This window comes from Equus asinus, chromosome 21 (genome assembly GCF_041296235.1).
Source record: "Equus asinus isolate D_3611 breed Donkey chromosome 21, EquAss-T2T_v2, whole genome shotgun sequence".
NCBI classification, from domain to species: Eukaryota; Metazoa; Chordata; class Mammalia; order Perissodactyla; family Equidae; genus Equus; species Equus asinus.
Window position 1 is genome coordinate 72,662,517 of NC_091810.1, and position 22,348 is coordinate 72,684,864.

The 22,348-nt window shown below is 39.1% G+C and overlaps 1 protein-coding gene across 3 annotated transcripts in view; it reads left to right on the top strand.

The window, feature by feature from the left end:
- Positions 1–22,348, top strand: part of ZNF385D (zinc finger protein 385D) — an 806,057-nt gene that overhangs the window by 725,315 nt on the left and 58,394 nt on the right. For all 3 annotated transcript variants that reach the window (XM_070492980.1, XM_014829851.3, XM_070492981.1), the window contains one exon: positions 2,621–2,783. In XM_070492980.1, the coding sequence (XP_070349081.1) occupies positions 2,621–2,783 (163 nt within the window). The remainder of the gene's footprint in view (positions 1–2,620; positions 2,784–22,348) is intronic.

Genomic DNA, 22,348 nt, shown 5'->3' on the forward strand with positions numbered 1-22,348 from the left:
AGAGCAGTCTAGTAAATTCTATGAACATTAAATAAAGGTCGATGACAAAGAAAATTTAAAATATCCAGAAGGGTTATCTGTCTACATTCAGTTTCCAACTTGTATGTCCACTTCTACCCCCAACACATATAATCACACTGATCTCCTCCTGTGCTATCACCCCCACTATATTCCATCACTTCCCCTAAATTCTACGTATCTTGGTCTCTCCATAGCATTTTGGACTTTCATATCATTGATGTTGTTTTCAAATTTTGGGGAGGTTTAATCGCCTTTTTTTAATCAGATAATTTTTTGTGTGTATGAGGAAGATTGGCCCTGAGTTAACATCCATTGCCAATCTTCATCTTTTTGCTTGAGGAAGATTGTTGCTGAGCTAACATCTGTGCCAATCTTCCTCTATTTTATGTGCGAAGCCGCCACAGCGTGGCTTGATGAGTGGTGCTAGGTCTGTGCCTGGGGTCTGAACCTGCAAACCTCGGGCTGCTGAAGCAGAGCACGTGAACTTCACCATTATGCCACCGGGCTGGCCCCGTTAATCAGATAATTTTTAGTTAAGATTATTATCAAGGTGCTTTGGGACTGTTATTCAATGAACAAGTGAGTATGCATTTTTTATTGTTTTGCTTTTTAGTATATCAGATGTCTCAGTTGGGAGCCCACCAACTACTGGCCACTTTATCACCCCTTCTCCCCACAACTCCCTGAGCCATTTGACTTGTTGGAAGCGTTGGCCTAGCTGTACCTATGCAGAGAGTATTTTTAAGGTATAAATCCTCTACTAACTTGCAGAGTTTTTTGGAATAAGTTGCTTACTATCCAAAATAGTGACATTCACCTGGTTTTATGGTGTATTAAAACAAAGTTTTGTCTGAATTGAAATACTACTGAGATTTCCGATTTGCTAGGAACCCCAAAATGCATATTTTGGAGGGATAAGTGAAGAGATCACTTTTAATCCAAATCCTGTCTTTTAATATGTATTATATGTGAGCCATTCTCTTCCACGTCAGGGGTAGGAATGCTGACAGAGAGAATGGAGGACCTTTGCTTTCAGGGAAAGTATGTTGCCAACTGCCTAAAGAAGATGGCCAACGATATTGTGGATTTAATTGAATACAGCATCTTGCCCTCAAAAGATATAGCCAAAGGACTGATTTATTAAAAAGGAGAACTAGGCAGGAAAACAAAGGGACATGACTCTGTCCATCAAAGTAGCATTCTCTGTGTAGGATGAAACCAATCCAATGTGTCACTGGTTCTTCAATTAACTCTAGCAAGTCTTTACTTCATATTTTGGCTCATACTATGTCTTGATGTTATGTGTTGTTGGAAAACTTGTAACTGATGCATGAGTGTCCTCTCTGTTCAAACTGTTTCTATTATATAATTTTCTTGTCCAGTGTTCTTTCAATAAGGGTACCTAGTCTTTTGAGGATACTTGTCAGAATGATGCAAATGAAGGGTGGATTATTTATTTATCCATTTATTTAAAAAAAATTATACTGCAACACCCTACCTCCACAGCTGTGATGAAGAAGACAGTCATTATTATTTTTTTGGCAAACTGGAGCATGGAGTTTAAATAAGCCATGGGAAGTGATGGGGAGTCTAGCAGGCATAGTCCTCCACTGAGATTTCTTCTTTGTGATGTAACATTTTTAAATGATTTGAGCTGGGAAACCTTCTGATTTAAGAATCTCCCGGCCCACTCCCACCCCATTCCAAGCCACAAAGGCTTTTTTTCCCAATAAATAAATATTAATAAATATAGATTTCTTTAAGATGATTTTCTATCTCAATGTGTATCTCCAGTAACCAAAAAAAATAGTGTTAATAAAATATGAACTTGGGAAAATGTATATTACTGTTTAAAAATATCTCAGAAGGCACAAGTGAAAGAACCGCCTTGGCCCCGTTAGGTAGTCAAAACACACTGGAGCCTCCTGACAATGGAGCAGGGCATGAAAGACCCACATGTTGAAAGCATGCCACTGCCTTGAATTTCTCAGACTACTCTGCAGGAAGCAAGGAGAAAGAAAGAATCAGAAAATTGCCCAGTTTCCGTGCACTCCATTTGGACTTAGGCAGTGCTTTTGCTTTTGAACTCAAGCTTCCATCTCAGTCTCCAGGCTGCCCACTTCTCTTGTTACAGGTGAACTCTTCCTCGTAGACATCTGTCAGGTACTGTTTTAATAAGACACGCTGTAGAAAGAGAAAACACATTTCCCAAACCAAGAAGGTGAGAGCTCCTCTTTTCCAGGGCCCTTGTTAATCCTGGGGAGCCCACCATCTTCTGTGGCGGAACAAAGGCAATACCGGTGTACATTCTTATTTTTTTTTCCACTACACAAAGAAAATGTTGTTGATGTGTTAGTGTTCAGTTACATTTCTCATATGAGAAGCCTAATAGAATATTTACTCCTTCCATCCAGAGGTTTCAGAACTTGATTCCCATTGCTTTCCAGCATCATTCTCAATAGAACCCTACTGTTTGGCCATGCCAGAATTAGGTTGAATGGTACCTATTATTGAAAGGGAGTCTGTATTTGCAGTAATACAGAGAATGCCAGTTTAGAAATGAGCCTGATTGCATGGTTCATTTTGTTCTCCTTTGTAGAGCCAGGCTGCGGCCCACTACAAAGGCACGAAACATGCCAAGAAGCTCAAAGCACTGGAAGCCATGAAAAATAAGCAGAAATCTGTAACTGCCAAGGACAGCGCAAAGACTGCCTTCACCTCCATCACTACCAATACCATCAATACCAGCTCTGACAAAACAGGTTAAGCGATGATCTTTGTTGTTGTTGTCGTTGTCATCATTGTTGTTTGGGAGTTCCTTCCCTCGTCTAACCCCATGTCTCTTTCCTTATGTTCCTGCCACATTGATTCATGCTTGATCCATCTTTCTGTGTAATGGTAATTGTTTTCCCTCATTTTTCCTATGCCCTTAAGAGATGAAGATAATCACTAGTTAAATTGCAGATTTTGCATTTGAAACAGTCCTGTGGCTGTTTTAGAGGAACACAAGAGTCATAAAGGCATTTGAAGCCATGCCCCCAATAACCCTTTTGGAGAAGCCAACCTTTTCAGTGTGCATCCTTTGCATCTTGGATGCAGCACCTTAGCCTTTAACTGCATGGCAGGTTTGATTTAACTGTGAGGACACAGCAAAGTATGCCAAATGAATCGAGAAGGCCCCAGTAAGAGCATTATTACTGACAGGCCCTAGTCTCATAAATCCCAAACGTTGCATTGTTTTAAGTAGTGGCTGTGTGATCCTGGGCTTGTTATGGCTGGGTAACCTTCCCGCTGCATACACAGGTAAGTGTTATTGATACCGATTATTCTTTTTAACAGAGTCTTCATAGTGAAATAATGGCCTCTGAATGGCCTCTTGGGATAGCTCCTGCAAACAACCAGTTTATTCATGGTAGGGGAAGCCAGTGAAGTTTCCTTAAGCTGGCAGTTTTAAATATAAGACCCTGGTCCTCAAAATTTACAAGAAAGGAAGTCCCGTGTGATTCATGGAGGTACCTTTAAAAATCACTTTCAAGAACACAGGTGCTGGTACATGTCACTTTTTTTCCAGTCCCTACAAATGGCAATGGTCAGGAAGCATTTATATTATCATCGATGGTAATGTCTTAACTAGAACAAAATCTTCTGGCCGTGACTAATGAAAATATAAAATTCTGCAAGAACAAGTAGAACAAAATAAAGCAACTTTACTGCACATGGTCGCATCCATTAGATCCTTATATGGCTCAAAGGATCTGGAGAAAGGCTTGCTCTCATGTCTATCTGTAAGGGATAAGGATGTTCTGTCGGAGTTCTCGTGACACATTTTATGTCCTTTACCTAGGTGTTATTGGTACACGCATAATGCCCCTCCCTGAGAACGCTGTGTACTCTCTGAGGCTGAGTGCCTCTGTCATCTTTGTATCCTGGCACCTGGTCTGGCATGGTGGGTGCTGAGTTAAATTTCTGTTGGATGGCTGCATTTTCTCTCACTCCCTTGGTTCTCTGATGCATCCAATTTTGTGTCACAACATACTAAAGGAACAAAACAGTGCCTGTGATGTTCACTTCTTTCATATCCAGAGCAAGAGCTGAGTTATGCTATCTTATTAATTTAGTTGTAAAACCTTAAAGGGAAAGCATTAATCTTTTCTCTATTAATTGAAAACTTGCTGCCTTATTTGGGGGACTGTAAGGGAATGAGCAGTAATGAAATAGGTGAGAGTAATTTATGCTCCCAGATATTGGGGCACAAATTGGGATCCCTAAAGCCATATTTGCCATAAAGAAATATATTTTGTTTGCAAAAAGATAGTAGGTAGGAAGAACAAAGAAATAAGTCTGGTGTAAAGAGTTTGACATAAATTTTTTGCTTGTCCCCAAACTTTTCTTCTACTACATATTTTCATCAATAGCGACTATTTGGGTTACCTTGACTCCTCTTTAAAAATGCAAAAAAAATCCCTGTTACATTGAGAATGCATGCCATTTAAAAATATATATGTGCATGGTGGGTAGAGCTGGTAACCTGGGTTAGAAAAGGCTGCCAAGTGTGTTGTCTCTGTGGCATATGTGAGTTCTGAATACATACCTCCATCCCTCAACTTAGAGACTAGAAGGGAGACTGTGGCAGTCATCACGGCTCTGTCCTTTTAGATGTTGAATGGAAACAAGTTTTGGATGGGCTGTGGGAGAGAAACTACATGAAATAAACAGATTCCCGGTAGAGATACCAGAACTTACCTAATGGTTGGAATGGTGAAATGTCCTTTCAACCTGGAGCTAGAGAAAATTCCAGAAGGACAGAAGGGATAGTAAAGTCTATAAAGTTAGTACAAATATCTTAAAGCCAAAGGAAGGAATTGATGAGCATCAGGAAGGACGTTGCTTTCCTAATCCACGGGGGCCTACCCCCTGAAGAAAACGAGTCATATAGGTTGGAAGTCTAAGGACTCCAGCATACTCGCCAGATGTTTTAAATAAAATTCTATCCTTAAACCAGGATTTCCACAAAACTACCTAAGAGAAGTAGCCCAAGAAAGCTCCTATCATTTCATAGACTCTTATCCTATTTCTATTGCAATATAAATCAGAGCAACCTATGCTGACAACTTGGAGTTTTCTCAAAACTGTTACTTGCCCGTTTTATTATTGCCTTCCTCCTCATACTGATGGGGGAGGAGGACAACCCTGAAAACAAGATAGGTCTCGGAACTGGTTTCCTAGGACAGTTCAGCACTTGGAGGCAGAAGGCGATAAGGCTCTAGAATCACAGATCGTGTATTTTTTAGTAATAAAACATTGTAACCTTTCTGCTCAGTGCACAAGGTTGTTCTGTGATTTGTGGACTTCTCCATACATAAAAGATATAGATGCATTAAATCACATTTTACTAATTCTCCTGTCATTCTTAATAAAAATAATCCAACTATATTTATATAAAAATTAATTGCTCTTAAAAATGCTAAGTATACAGTGATTTGGTAGGTGAAAGCCTTAAGGGAGCCTTGGGCAACAATAGTGAAAAAGGCAAGAAGTGGTGGGGATTTGTATTAGAAAATTAATTTACAGGTTTTTCTCAGATTCTCTAAAATACAAGAAATAGAATACTCATAAAATAACGAATTTTCATTGCAAATCAACCTGATAAAAAGAGAATCCTCTTACATTCCTAAATCATTTGTTATGGATTTTAATTGCTGCCTCGGGCTAAGAAATATGTCTAAATGACCTACAGGGTAAGCTCTAACTAACTTGATGATCTCAGAATTCTTTGTCTTTACTTATGTCAGTCTGCATGCTGGAGTGGTGAGCAATAGATAATATCAGTGATCAACCACCAACTGCTCCCAGAAAGCCCACTTCCTCTATCACTAAGCAAGAAGACACTCTAACGTCAAAACATAATTTTAGTTCTTGTGATCTAATGAAGAGTGGTAGGTTGGTGAATTTATGCAAAGAAAAATTTACAGACAAAAGTAATATTTTAAAAAAATATATCGAATGCTCAAAATTGTTGAGGGTGGTTGCTATTTATTAAGATTATTTCATAAAGCAAACATTTCCAAAGATAACCAGAATAACTTTGTCTGATCTGGCAAGTTTTTTTCTTTTTTCTTTTGCTGAATAATATTAGCTCTGGGCTAACATTGGTGTCAGTCTTCCTCTGTTTTTTATTTTGGTTGCCGCCACAGAATGGATGACAAGTGGTGTAGGTCCACACCTGGGATCTGAAGCTGCGAACCTGGGCCGCTGAAGTGGAGCACACCAAACTTAACCACTATGCCACAAGGCCGGCCCTAAGGACTTTTTGGGGGTATTTTTTGTGAGGAAGACTGGCCCTGAGCTAACAACTATTGCCAACCTTCCTCTTTTTGCTTGAGGAAGATTGTTGCTGAGCTAACATCTGTGCCAATTTTCCTCTACTTTATGTGGGATGCCACCACAGCACGGCTTGACGAGTGGTGCCAGATCTGTGCCCAGGATCCGAACCTGTGAATCCCAGGCTGCTGAAGCAGAGTGCACGAACTTAAACACTACATCATTTGGCTGGCCCCCCCAAGTTTTCTTTTTAATGCAAGTTTTTTATACAGAAAAGAGTAATGACAAAAATTAAGAAATTATGCTCAAAGTAATTTGACAAGTGTAACTCACTTGGCATTTTTTTCCTATGAAATACCAATGCAGAATTGTTGGAATAAGTCTCATGCTAGGTCATCCTCTGATCTTTCTTTACTTTCCCTTTTTGGGCAATCTTATTCATTCCCATGGCCTTTCAGGTTGGGCCAGATTATACTGCAGTAATAAACAATTTGCAACTCCTAGTGGCCTTTATAACAACTAATTATTTCTCACTCACACTACAAATCAGCTGTCGGCTTTTTTCCATGTTAATTTAACTCCAGGGCCAGGTTAATGAAGCAGTCGCTAGCTGGGCATTACCAATTCTGTGGAAGATGGAAAGGGAAGGTTGTGAATCAATCAGAAGCTTTTAAAACTTTCTAATGGAAGTGACAGATAACACTCTTTTCACTTTCATTGGCAAGTCACATGGTCGAGCCTGATTGTAACGGACAGGGAAGAATAATGTCCTCTGGAGAGGGGAAGCAGGTATTTGTAGCAGTAAAATACAACATTCCATCACGGCTTCAACTATCACTTGTGCTCAGATGTCTCAGCATGCCACATCTCTAGCTTGTTCTCTAAAATCTAACCTGATTTTCCATGGTCCCTCACTTCAATGGCTTGTCCCAACTTTCTCTCCATCCTGCCCTTTCTAGTTTTATTTTTGGTTCTGCAGTTCACAGTCTTGAAACCTAGTTGTCTTTGCCTCTTCTTGCTCTCTCCATCTGCACGTCTAGTCAGTTGTTGGAATCCACTTGGCTCACATTCCCAGAATACAAGTTTAACTCCTGCACACATGGTTACTACCCATGTCCTGGCCTTAGGCCTGTGTCTGGCCCATACAGTTGCACTAGCCTCCATGAAAATCCGACTGCCTACATTCTTGCCCCTTGACAACCATATCCTTCATTCGACTGTCCATTTATACTCCACAGTGCGTAGATCACAGCACTTACCCATTCAGACACCTGCAAAGTACCTTTATGCTGAATCTCTTGGGTGTCCCTGGTTTGACCACAACCTACCTTTCCAAACTTCTCTTCTATTGGTCACCTGCAATATTCTCCACTGGAGGCACATCTTGTTTTTCCATCTTTGTTTCTTATAATGTTCTTCTAAATTTCTCTCTTCAAACTATGTTCTTTTTCTCTTCTTCCTTCTACCTATGAAGTCCCATAAGAATCCATACCTTTCTAACTACCCTATCATATTCTTGTTAAAATATAATTTTTATCTATATTTACCTTTTCCTATTACGAAACGACATGCTCATTGAGAGAACATACTTGATTAATCTTTTTATTTACTTTTTTCTTTACAGAGTACTTTTTATATCAAAGATAAGTATTTTTAAAATGGCGCAACCAGTTTTGTGTTTTTGTTCTTGAATTAAAGCCTAACAAAGCTTTAGACTTTTGTATTTTGCATAGATACTTCCATGAAGAGCAATGGTTCTCATTAATCCAGGGAATTCTGAGATATTGCTCATCAAATTTCAGAATCACAAGTTTTCATAAAGGTCATCAAGTCTAACCCCTAAACTTTGTTTGTTTTGAGATTCTCTAGTAGCACAAAGAACATGTGACATTTCTAATGCCCCTTCAGTGACTATCAATCAGGAGTTAGTCTATTAAGTATATAGGTTTACCTTAGTCATCTAATTGGGAAGATCTGAGAACATTCTTTCTTGGTTCTATTACGTAATTCTCTTTATCAACTCTTGTTGAATTGCAAATATATTCATTAGATAAAGCTACTATGTTACCATTCAAATTTGCACTTTTCACTTTTATGATTCAGTCTTCTTTGTATCCATTTTCCCTCTCCTTTTCTTTTTTTTAAATTTAAAATTATAATCCAGGGATGTTGTACTCACCTCACTTAAAGGTGTCAAGAGTGCAGTGCTTTTGAATCTATTGTTGAGAAGCTCTATGAATGCAAAGGAGCATTTATTTGCTCTGGATTAATAATTGACTCTAGGTGTTTATTAGAATTCACATTATTTGTTCAGGGAGTTAGCTTGATTAAGAGACTTTTCTAATGATGGAGATATCTGATGTAAAATGATGGCCAATGACTGCAAACAAATACATCAGGAAACAAAGCCTGTTTGGGAAAGTCAGTCAACTGTAAGGTCACAAAGTCTGGTTCTTTCCTGAGTGTTACCCTCTGGAGCCAGCTGTGTACATCAGTCCCAGTGCCAGGGGAACCTAGGCACATGTGTTTTTTCTCTTTCCATTTAGGTAGAAGCTAAATCATACAAATGGTGAACTGGAAATAAAGGTGGTAGATGACTAGTTTGCAAGGAAAAGCCAATCCAAATGTCATTTAGAAAACAGACACAGTTTTCAGCAGAAAAGTGGGAATTTGCTTTGTCTATGTTTTCATAAGGACGATGGGGAAAGTTTGCTTTTCTTGATACAGGCTTCCAACAAAAGTCCCAAATGTTGAAAAATATAACAAAATATAAGCTGAGCTTGAAGTCAGAAAGCCACGTATTTTCGATACTGCATTATGCATTTGTATATATGATATAGTATGGCATATATTATATATAGATATTATACACACATCTATTTATATGCAAGATTCTGTCTTTGATACCTATCCCTGAAATATCCCACCACACCAGGTCTTCATAATCAGCATTGTACATTCTCTTTAAGCAGAGAAACAAATGTTTTCGTGGCTGATAAATCCATAGCTCTGTTGAAGTTTAAGAGACAATGTAAAGTCATTTGAAAAGGGATGCATTTTTATCAGCACTTATAAGATCTGGTACCAATGCCCCTCTTGGTAGTGGAAATTGTGCTATTCCTGGGGTCATTCCTTTCTGACCTATTCTCCCAAACAGTGCCTCCCTGGGACAATTACTGCTGGGATAAAGGACCACCTTGCAAGCATCTTGGCGCAGGAGTTGACGCACCATTATGAGACCGTTTATGCCTAAAGTGCCTTTTCTTTTCTTAGCACTGTCTCATGACATGCTTCAGATTGGTCAAAGAAAGAGATTGTATCAAGTGTTCCCTTCTCAAGATGTGTGATGAATGCCAGCAGAGTGTGCTGGTAGCAGGTCTCTAGAGAGATTGAAAAAGAGAAGGGAAACTCAGAAGGGGCAGAAAAAACCCACCTAACACTTACTTGAATATTGTGGTTCCAAGATCTTTGTGTATGAATCAGTGATGACAAATTGTATATTAGGGATGACACGGAAATATCAAAAAATATTCTCTCTCGTTCTTATTTTGCATGAGGAGATCAAAATGAATGGTATTTTGCTGGTTCTGTTAGGCTGATAAAAGTTTTGACCTAGATACATTACATAAAACTGCTCCTTGAATCACAGAAGGATTACCCAATGAAATCTTCATCTGGACAAGAACATGTCTTCCTCAACATAATGAATGAGTGAAGCAGTAAGGACCTCAACTTCCTAAACGACCTGCCATCCAATTTTGCTAGGGTGCCGGTGTATGGTGTGCAAGATAAAGGGGAAATCAAAAGTAAATTGACAATCTAGTGTATAATTTTGTGTTATAGTCCAAAGCAACTGGATCCCTTACTTGTATGTGTACATGTGTGTATGCATGCACATGTGTGTGTACATACTCTGTTATGTGACTGTCTGTCTTTCTTTATCAGAAATATCAAATCAATTAAAAAAGGGATAAGCCAAACACCTAACCAGGATCTATGAAATACCAGACATCTGGATGAATTTTAAAAATTAAATTGAAACTCCCGGTGGCTTTGTCTACAGATTCCACACTTCTGGAAACATCTTTGTGCCTTTGTATGTGTTTCTTAAATTCATTGAGGGTTGTTTTAAATATTTTTATGCAGTTCTTAGGAATTGAGTAGACATAGGCTTATAGAATGATAAATTATTTCAACTGCAAAATAATAATTCTTAAAATTAGAATCTTAACTATGACAAAAATGTTGAACAATGATCAAATATGGCAGAATGTGAAATGAGCACCTGTAAAACTGTGTGGACCATTAGAGAACTTTGTCTCCAAAGTGGAAAAGTGAAGGTTTGATATATAATAGCACTAGACATGAAGAGTGAACCAAAACGTGTCAATAGCACGTTTCTTGCAGTCAGGATACATAAAGCTTCTGCTGAATTCTTAGTAAAACCCAAACTGAAATAGATATTTAAATTAAGAATGACACTTGCACTTAGGTTCTATGAATTCCAAACTCTTAAACATGGCATTAGAACTTTTTGTAATCTAGCACTTGCCTACCATTTCTGGCATTCCTCCACATCTGTCTTTAATTCCAGCCCAACAAAATCACTTGAGGATTGAAAGCAAGGTGTATACATTCTTTTGCTTGGCAGAAACCTCCCTTATACCTCACCACATCCCATGCATCACATACTGATGCACAGAAGATGCACATGTTGTCTGACAATGCATATGTGCATGGATGCACACAAACATGTACAAATATATTCACTCTTGGCTTGCCTGATTCCTACTTCCAGCTTCTGTGTAAGCTCTGTCCTAGTACCTATTGAAATTCTATGTCCTCCTATTTGTCAACCCCATCGAATTTTAATCTCCTTGATGGGGCATACACCTTTACTCTAGGTGTCTTTATCCCACCAACTAGCAGTTTTACATTAAAAATATCAATAAACAGTGCTGTATTATTTTTATTTTCAAGAAGATCATCCTAAGAATTCTTTTAATGGTAAAAACTAACACATTCCCAAATATGTAGTAATAATTTGAATGCATATAGTTAATAAGTTTTACTAATTGAAATCTATTACATTTAACTATTTTATAATACATATCAAAGGCATTAACCAGTGTAACTCACAATTTGAATGTGCACCCCTTGGGTTAAACATTTCCCAGAGACAGCGTAAAATTAAGTTGCTATTTTAATTATCATAATTGCATGCAGATCCATCATTAAATTACTGTGTTACTCCAGTTTCTAATGAGAGTTAAGAACATTTTTAAAAGCTCTGTGGAGTCAGATTGACTATATACTAACTTCAGGTTGTGACATTGGTATCGGGTTAAATTTGAGGGCAGAGAGCATATTTAACTCCAAGGGACAGAGTCTCTGCCACTCAGCCCGTGCACAGCCAGGGCTCTAGCTTGCTTTGCTTTTGTTAAGATTCAGTTTGGGGGCAGCCTTGACAACATTTCACACTGACATGATTGCTCAAGTCAATCCACCTCGGACTCACTTGGTGCCTGTCCAAACACCAAGGCAAAGGTCAAGATACAGGATATGTAGCAGTAAGGATGCTGATCCATTTGGACTTGACTTTATTTTTGGCCCAGCTTTCTGTTTCCCTACCAGCTCTCGAGTAGAATTAAGTAAAACCAGAAAAAAAATGATAATAATGCATGTTTTTCATGCTACCCAGGAAGAAGAACTTGTGGAACAGAAAAACTTTCCCGTCCTTGTCTGAATGGTCAGAGATTCAAGAGTCTGACTCATGAATTCTAGGTTATTTATCTGTTCTTTTATCCATCCATCCATCCATTCATTCATCCCCACTCATTCATTTACAAGTATTTTTTCAATATGCAAAATATATTTTTTTTCCATATATATATATATATATATATTTGCCAGCTACTGCAAGGTGTCTAGCTGGTTGGGAAAACAAGAAATAAACTCAAAATATAATCCAGGGTAGGAAATGATTTATCAGGAGAAAATAGCAAATATAGTGCCATGAAAGTCTAGAACAATTAGAATGACCCTTTCATATGAGGGAAGTAGGAAGAGGACACAAATATTGTTAACTGGCCTTTGCTAAACTTAACATCAAGGGTATACAATTTCTAAAATAGCTCCTTTGATGAAATGTTTCATTTAACCAACATTTAGCAAATCCTTAATATTTGCTCAGCTTTAGAAGTAGCTCCTGTTCTCTGGTGACTCACTTTGGTGGAGAGACAGAGAAGAAAAAGCTGGAACAAAGTGGTTTAGAAATTCTATGCTAGGGGCTTCTGAAGGTTATGGGAGTAACAGGAAACCAGGTTCTGAGTTAAATAACTTGACTGAGGTCAACCAATTTGTAAGAGACAGAGCTAGGATTTGAACTGAGTTCTGATTCCTTTAGCTTTGCTGTGTCCTCTTAGGTAGTGAAATGCATAATTCTCCCATAATCTTGGTTAGCACTAGCCCCAGTTTTGGTTGTCAATTGACATCACCATGTCTGTTGGATTATTCAGTATGATTCCTCTTATTTTGGAAAAGCTTCTGACACCCCTAAGGATGCTGCTATAAGTACTTGCCTTTTGATATCAGACCCTGGACCTATTAAAAAATTCTAATGTGTGTTTCTGCCCACATTTATGCTCTTCACATCTTCATTGTGTTTTTCACCTGCATGGAAGCTGGTAAGAGAAGAGAAGGTTAAGGGCCAAAGGTTTTGCTGGTCTACGTTTTATTAATGAAAATCCTGCTGTTATTTTTATTATTTTGCCAGACAGAAAAGCTTCATGTGTATTGAAAAGTAACATCTTTGGTCTCTCTCTATCAAACTTATAGTAGATAATTTAGGAGTTGCATGTGAAATCTCTTCAATCTTAGTTTTTCTGTTTATGTTGATTTTATACTGTTATCCAGACAATGAGAGAATTCTCTGGAAGAGCAAAACTCAGGTCTTAAATATAAAAGGAAAAAAAAAAACGTGGATTTTTTTTTTGCAGTCAAATGTTAATTTTTCTAAGTGAAAATACAAAATTATCAAATAAAGATACAAGATTATCTACAGTGGAAAGAATTAGAGTCTCGCAGGACACGGATTATCTCCTAGGAATTTCCACTTTGGAAAGGCTTTAATTCTTTCAGACAGCTAAGGTAATATTTAGAGCAGTAATTTTGGTAACTGAAAATCCAGTAACCTAGAATGGATTGATTCACGGCCCATAAATGCAAGCTTCCTCCTATGTTACTAAGACATTTTAGATCAGTGTATTGTGATATTTAAAAATAAGGTATGTAGTCTAGAGTTCAAGGTCATAAATATGGACAGTTTCCTAAAGAGGAAAAAGAGTGTAGTTTTTATTTGTATTAAAATTTAAAATTTTCAAGATGTTACCATATAAATTTTGCATTTTATCCTAATATAGAAAAAAGATGTAAAGAGTTATTTCTAAGTTACTGACGTCCTCATTTTAAAGAATCTGCTTTGCAGAAGACTGAGTATCAGAAATGGGACAGAAATCATAGTTATCTCCCTGTTAGGAGAAACATTTCATAAATCTCATTTGCCAAATATTATGAAAAAATATATTAGTGATATAGTTTCTGTCTTTTAGGTATTCCAGGTACTAGTATGCGTTAATTTTTGTTTCTGGAAAGGGGGAAGTACTCAGTGCAGTGAAGGATGAATGGATCTTAAAAAGGTTTTTGAAACAGTAGGTGAAAACCAGTTTCTTACTTCAGAGTAATCCAAGATTCTAACCAGATTGCATCTTTGTGTTAAAAACTGCTGATCTAATAGCTATGGTTGGAACAGAGATAGAATAATTTACTTGTCATGGCTGTCAAATCCATTGAGTATTCCTGTGCACTCTTATTCCCTTTCCTCAAAAGGGTAAGGTCGCATCTTCCATCAAACTTGCAATTAGCAGGGGGAGGGGAGATGGTTTTTTTGAGTCGTATCCTGCAGAAACTTAATTTTTTGTAATGTAAAGAGTAACGAAAGAAAGAAACTAAGCAGGACTTGATTGACGAAGTAATTTTTTTCGCATAGAACACATTTAGAATCCATAAAGCAGGCCTGTTTAATTTGTGGGTACTTCTTCATCAGATTAATTTAGTGTACCTGTTAGTTTTTAAGGATATTTGCCTTTCCTTAAAAACCCGAGGAAGGCTTTGTTTTGTCTTTATCAAAATCCCACCCAGTGTAAACTTTTGCACAGTCAGGAGTTGCCAGTTTTATCAGCTATCTTCTTATTCCAGAAAGAAAAACAAAACAATTACTACAATGTGTCACACCCACTGGTTTGGTCAGTGAGCATATTTACTTGTGGGTACCTCAACTCATACTCAGGTCAACATTAGCACTATGAAAACTACATATATGGCTACTTAGAATCTCTGTGGTGTATTTTAATTTAATGAAAAGCGTTACCCAAATGCATGAGTATGTAGGTGTAGCTTTACCTTTAGTGTGCAAATTAATATAAAATTTTACATAGCTGGATAGGATACAAGTGTATTAGATTGCACAATGTAAATATCCACTGTCAAAAGTAAAAAACCAAAGGAAATGAAAAGAAAAGAAAAGTCAGCTACTTGTCTAGGTAGGGGCTCAGCAAACTCTTTCTGTAAGGGGGCCAGGTATTACACATTTTAGCTTTTGTCACTCATGCAGTCTCTGTCACAGCTATTCAACTCTGACACTGTCACAAGAAAGCAGCCATTGGCAATATGTAAATGAATGAGCTGTGTTCCAATAAAACTTTATTTACTAAAACACACGGGGGTCTGGATTTGGCCCACAGGGCATACTTTGTGAATCTCTCCTCTAGATACCTCCAAATATTCAGCTATTTAATGTTTTTTTCAATTATCTAAGTATGCAAAGCAAACCATTCCAAACTTGGTAGTAGAAAAAAAAACAACAATCATTTATGATTAGTATCTCTCACGGTTATTAGTATCTTAGAAGTAGTATTAGTATTATATTACTAATATCTCTTATGACTCTGAGATTAAGTAGGTGGTTATTGCTTGGGTGAGGGAAGAGAGGGGGCTGTCTTCTGTGTCGTTACAGTCAAATGACAGCTTGTGTTGGAGTCGCCTTAAGACTTTCCTCACTCACGTGTCAGGCTCTTGATGCTATCTGTTGGCTGGAACCTCAGCTGAGGCTGTCTGCCAGAGCACCTACTGGGGGGCCTCTCTATGTCCTGGGCTCCTCACAGTGTGCATCTAGGTTCCAAAATGACAGCTAGGCTTAAGCTGTATTTCCTTTTGTGACCTAGCCTTTAAAGTCACAACATCCTTCCACTGTACTCTATTGTTTGAGACAGACACAAGGGGAGGGAGCCTAGATTCCACTCAATAATGGTGGAGTGGCAAAGATGGGCATGAGAGATGGGAGCTATTGCTATGGCCATCTTTGTAAAGTGAAATCTGCCACAGTGCTGTTCTGTCCTAGTCTAACATCAGCAATAGAAAATGCAGGACAACAGATATGGAGAGCAAGGGAGAAACTGGAACAATAACAGCCATGACACATTGACTAGGGTGGCAAAGGCAAACTGGAACTAAATCCAGGTTAGTGTAAGGTTCAAAACACCAGAATCATGTCTTAAAGTAAAAGAATTTTAGGAATATATATAAAAGATGAATGGACAGCCTCAAGTTTTCAGAGGAAAGTTGTGAATGCAAATCCAGACAAACAGGAAAGAAAGTCAGAAAGAAGCCTCCATAACCAGAAGAGTGAGATGCCCTTGACAATGAGGCCACACTCTGACCCAACCAGGAGGTCTGGAACCTATTGCAAGTCGGGGACAACCTGTAGCCCAGGGTAGGGCAGACAGATGAATGTTCCTGGGTAGAAAAGGGAGAACCAAGTATTGACTCTGAAGCGGAATCCTGACAGGTGTCAAGAAAGCAAAACTTTCACCAAAATGACTGCATCAACTGGTTGATTTGACATCACGAATCCAAAAATAGATGAAATAGCCCAGCTGGAGAGTTAAGGAAAAAAGTCTTTAAAACCCCATCTCCTAACTTCTCTCATTTTTGCACTCAGTAAGCCATTCTCTGCCTTAGAGGCCCCGGAAGAGCCCTTCTGAGGCTGCACCTTGGTACAAGAGCCCCGAGACATCTGTTGTGCCATTTAATCCTCTCTCTGCTGTACCCAGCGCTCTTTGTCTGTGGACCAAATGTGCCTATTTTTTGTTCCACTGATTTGATAGCCCCAGGAAAAGTTGATAATGTAATCAGAGAAGTTCTATCTGAGTGAAACATCTCGAGTTTCATCTCCAGCCTTTCTGTGAGGCTCCTTCAACCCTCAAGACTCATGGTTTTGCTCCATTCCAGCTGCTTTCGGTGTATAGCCTATGGAAATTAATCTCTCAACGGTGTGTATGGTGTTCCTGGCCCTTTATCAACTGCCAAAAAAAAAAAATTTGTCTTATTATTTAGCAGCCTTTTAACAGGTTTCAGTCCATTAAAAGCAAAAGAGAGCATTAAATAGCATTCTTCAGCTTTCAACTGGTGAGCTTTCAACAGTTTATTAATAGACTCTAACTGCAAATGGCCGTGTTACATGCTAGGGCTTTAGGCCGACTCTAGCAGCAAAAGCAGTGTCCTTTGGGACTGAAAATCCAATTCTAAGTTCTACCTTCAGGTAATGCTTTTGGACTGCTTTGGAGAGATTAAACAAACAAATGCGGAAAGTTTCCTTCCAGAGAGCTGAAGCTGACTGCATTTATTCATGCTCTAAAAACCCCGGCCTAAGAAAACAGCCAAGACTTAAGTAGCAAACTGCCCAGTGGGCCCAACTCTATTCCAATTCCAATCTCCTTAATGTCATTTCTGCCCTGTTTCTACAGAGCTGTGACATTGGATGGATGTTGGATGGTTGAGAACCACGATAATCAGAGGAACGCATTTGAATTTTCCTACAGACAGTCAGATGCACTAGAGCAAGATTAGGAGTTTTGCTTTGGTCGTATATGGTAGAAGGTTCTGTTTTAGATATGCGGATACATGCAGGTGCCAGAAAAGCTAAATTAATATTAACCCCCTGTGGAGCTGGCATACTTCCTTCTTTTTCATAATGAAATTTGTTCCCCTTTTTGCCTTGAATGCCTGGAAGATTAGAACAAATTTTATGAACAATTGTGATCTTGCTGAAGTTAACGGAAGGGAAGAGGAAGAGGTCGATCAAGCACAAGAAGAGAAAGAGACATAAAATTTTATCTCTGTGCCGTAGCGTTAAAAAAAAAAATCCGCAGGCTGCCCGGTGGCGCAGGGGTTAAGTGCGCATGCTCCGCTTCGGAAGCCCGGGGTTCACCGGTTTGGAGCCTGGGCGTGGACATGGCACCACTTGGCAGGCCGTGTTGTGGTAGGCGTCCCACATATAAAGTGGAGGAGGATGGGCACGGATGTTAGCTCAGGGCTAGTCTTCCTCAGCAAAAAGAGGAGGATTGGCAGCAGTTAGCTCAGGGCTAATCTTCCTCAAAAAAAAAAAAAAAAAAAAATACAGAAGAGACTGTTCAATCTGGAGAGACTGTGATGATGTAAATATGAAAGTACCATGTTCAAGTACATCCTACCCCCCTCATTCCAGCTTAGCCTGGTGGAAGCTCTTAAGGAAGATTGACTTGGTTTTAGTGAATAAAGAAATCGCATTTTCATTGCACATTTAAGTGTAATAATAACAATAGCATATACATCTGTAGCACTTACTATGAGTCAAACACTCATACTTTATGTAGATTGACATTATTTAATTCATATAACAGCTGGAGAAAGGTTCTGATCTTATTCTCATTTCGTGAATGAAGATACTAAGGAACAGAGAGAGGTTAACTACTTTCCCAGAGTCACACAGCTGGTAATGATGGAACCAGGATTGGAATCCGGCAAATCCTCAGAGGCCTGATCCGGAGCACTATGCATGTTGCCTCTGCGATGCAAGGCTGGGATGCAGCTGTATGTGTTACATGAATATTCAGTAAGCATATTATTTGATTCTCTTTCCACAATCAAGTTTTCTCCATTCTGTTACTATATTAATGGTCTTATGTATGTGTTTATTATATGACATATATGTGTGTGTGTGACTACATTTGGAAGTATCACTAAACGTATAGGATTGGCAATAGGAAGGTGATAGTGTTGTTAGATGTACCATCATGAAGTTAGGTGAGATTTGGAATTTGCAGTGGGCACAGGGCTCACTAAATATCTATGTATTTCCCTCCATTTTCAAGCCCCTCTTGCCTTTATATTGGGACCATATAATGAATTGTAGTAAATGTGCTTATGAGCAGGTGTGATAGACTGTGAACCGCCGCATTTACAGGGAAAAAATCCTAGCATGTGGGACCAAAGTGATGAATGAAGGGCCACAACATTTTGTGAAATGTGAAAAAGCTTTAAAAATTCCAGAGGCATTTATCCTGGAGAAGTTTTGAGGGTAAGATGCCAACTGTCTTCAAGTGTCTGGTGTGTCTCCATGTAGAATGAAAACAGCCTTGTTCTACATGGCATGAAAGTAGACAACCGGGGCTCATTGGTAAAAAATACAGACAAACTCACTAGGATCAATATAAAAAAGAACTTACTTTTGATACCAAATTATGAAATCTCCATCACACTTGGAAATAATTCATTTCTTGTGCAGTTTTGTCTGTCTGCCACCTCCAATAGACTAGAAGTTTCTTAAGAGCAGGAATGTGTCTGTCTTGTTCATGGCTGTTTTCCTAGTGCCTTGCATAGTCATGACTCCTTAAAAAGAAATGCATCGTGTAAATAGTCATCAATGAATGAATAAATAAACAAAAGAACTCTACCAAATAGGGCACTTCCGCTATTTTCCTGACTATGTAGGAATTCTGCTACAGGCCGTGGGACTAGTTAGAAATGTTTTGGAGCAAGTTCCAGCTTTGGATGTGGTTATACTAGATGTGATGTAATGTCTATTCCAATCTTCAGATCTTCTGAATTTTATCCCTTTACATTTGAGCTTTCCTGATAGTTAAAGCCTTTTGCTTTTTGCTACCCAGCAGATGGGAAATCCACTCAAGATGTTTGTTGTTGCAAAACCAGAGAAATATTGCAAGGTTTTTTTTTTTAGCCCTACCTGTTTGTGAGGACATTTATCATCTTTTGATAACATGTCATCATGTTCAGAGAAATGGACAGCATGTACTTTGTAATCAGGACAGGAGGCTATGGCATGACTGATGTGAGCCTTTAACAGGTATCATCATCAAATATGTGTCTCTGAAATGTGTATGCTTGAAAGGCTTGTACTTGCATTTATGATACTTGGCTCTATTTCTTCATATTTAGCTATAAATTAATGCATACAGTGACACCTCATCTCAAGTTGGGCACTCATATGTATGCATGGTCAAATTTTGATCATCAATCAGATTAGCCTCATTATTCAGTGAGCATCCCTTCCACTCAGCTGGTCATTGGCTGGATTTGTGACTCTCTAGATAAATTCTTTTAATCTCTCTGCTAAGTCAATTTCCAGAGAGGGACAGCCTCTAAATTGGCAGCTATGAAAATCAGCAGCCACTCAATGCCTAACACAGAATTCTGTGTCAGGTAGGTGTTTTAAGACCTCAGATAATTCACTACCATCAAGGAGCTTTCAGTCTGGTTTGGTAGATAAAACCAAAATGGAAATACCACCATGTATGCCTAAAGGTACAGACAAAAAGGGTGGTACGGAGGTGGTGTGTGTGTGTTGGGGGCTTGGAGATAAAGGCTGAGGGATTGTTCTGGTTGGGAAAAGTAGATGAGATTTGGAATCAGAAGCTAGGTTTCTAATCTCTGCTGTACCATTTAATTCATCTGTCAAATAATAAAATGTAGTGAGGATGATCAATAATGCAGTTAAGGCACCTATCATAATGCCTGGCACACAGTAAGAACTCTGCAATGGTAGAAAGATTACTGTTACTATTTATTGGTCTGATCATTATTATTAAAATTATGTGTAATTTTGAGACGAGTGGAATTTCCCACTCCTCTGTGATCCACAAAAATGAGAAAAAAGGAGGTGGGGAGGATTAAAAAGATGTCATATATGAAAAGGAACCCCATGGAGGAAGCTGGCAGCTAGCAAGGTCAGAAATGGTGGTACAGCCAGAAGAGTGCCAAGACATTCTGGGACCTCTGACATATCACAAAGAGGAGAATCAATGATGCCAAATGTACATTTGCCCTCACCAGCTGGCAGTTTAGGACAATTCAACTTCTTTCCTCAGGCCGGTTCCAGCATTAAGTAGTAACATGGGTGTCTCTTTAACGCCCACATTATGGCCCATCTCTGGCTTTAGCAAATAAGGAAGACTTGTGGATCAGGATAAGAATTTTTTAGAAGGAATCTCTCTGAGCCAGCTGATTACGGCTCAGAAACAAATCCATGTGGAACAAGCCCTGGCGTGTGGTCTAAGAAATAAACCAATTTAAACACCAGGCCATGGAGAGTTTCTGGTTCCAGAGAAGTTGGAGTAAGCTCGTTCCACCCTGTCTTCCTCCTAATTACAACTATGAACCCTGGACAAAGTATACGAGGTACCCATCAGACAACTCAGAAAGGTGGAGAGAGCTAGGACTGACTAGGGACCTCAGGACTTGAGGGATGACCCAGTGAGAAGCTGCCTTTTGTTTGTTTGTTTTGTTTTGCCTCCTATATATGCCACCCTGGGCACTAGAGCAGCCTGCAACCTGGACCTGCCAGCAGTTGCAGATATAACAGCCCCAAGAAAAGCCTGCTTTGTCCAGCCCTCTTTTAGACTTTTAAGACGCTGGCCCATTTGATTATACGCACTCTACTGCAGGCCGACAGCACAAAGAAGCAATGCCTCTCCTCCTCCCCAGTGGACACTTCAGAAACTGGGGGAAGAATCCTAGTGACCATCCGTGTGCAATACTGATGCAGGCAGAGGCAGTGTCCCTTTCCAACAGGCACTGTGAAAACTGCAGGGCAGAGCTCTGTTGACCAGCTTCACCCTGCGAAAATGGATCTCTGCCCTTTAAATATCCTTCCTTTACCAAGTGGCATGATTTTAAGCTTTGTCAGTGGAGAGTGATGGAGAGACACTGCAAGAGGTAGGGGTCTTTCTTCCGGGTCTCAAGTACTCATTGGCCAGACTCTTGCAGTGTAGACAGCTTCTCCCATGGATACCCAGCTCCTGAAGTGAAAGGTGACCAAGAGGAACCACAGACCAGCAGCTTCTCCCAACAGACCCCTATGCCAGTTTTGTAGCTTTGTGCCTCCAATGAGATACCTCCCCGTGAACAACTTTCCCTGGCACCTAGAGGACAGATTTCCAGCAAGTTCCACCAGTGAGGCCCTGCAGCAACCTCTCAACTGTTCAGTGGGCCACACCCTCTCCAACAAGGTCTGGAGCTCAGCCCTGGGGAGGCAGGGATTTTCCTGGGCACATGACCGCAGCCCTAAGGGAGCTGGCTGCTCCTTCTGTCTGCTAGGCCTATGTTAGAGATCTCTTTACTTCTTACTAGCCAATCTCATTAAGCAATCGTCTGTAACAACAGTTAATAGTAAACTTTCCATGTTCAAATTACTGTGTTTCTCTCTCCTGATTGGACCCTGACTGATAAAGAATGACACCAAAAGCATGATCCATAAAATTTAAAAATTGATCAGTTGGACTTCATGAAAATTAAAACTTTTGCTCTGTCACAGACAAACCTCAGTCATGGAGAAAATATTTTCAATTCACATATCTGACAAAGATCCTGTATCCAGAATATACAAAGGACACATTAAACTCAAGAGTAAGGCCAACTTTCCAATTAGAAAATGGGCAAACGGCTTGAGCACATGTTTCACTAAAGAATGCACCACTGGTAAATAAGCATATGAAAAGAGATTCAACATCATTAGCTATTAGGGAAATGCAAACTAAAGCTATGATAAAATACCACTACACATCTACTAGAATGGCTAAAATAAAATAGATAATAAATACTGATAATACCAAAT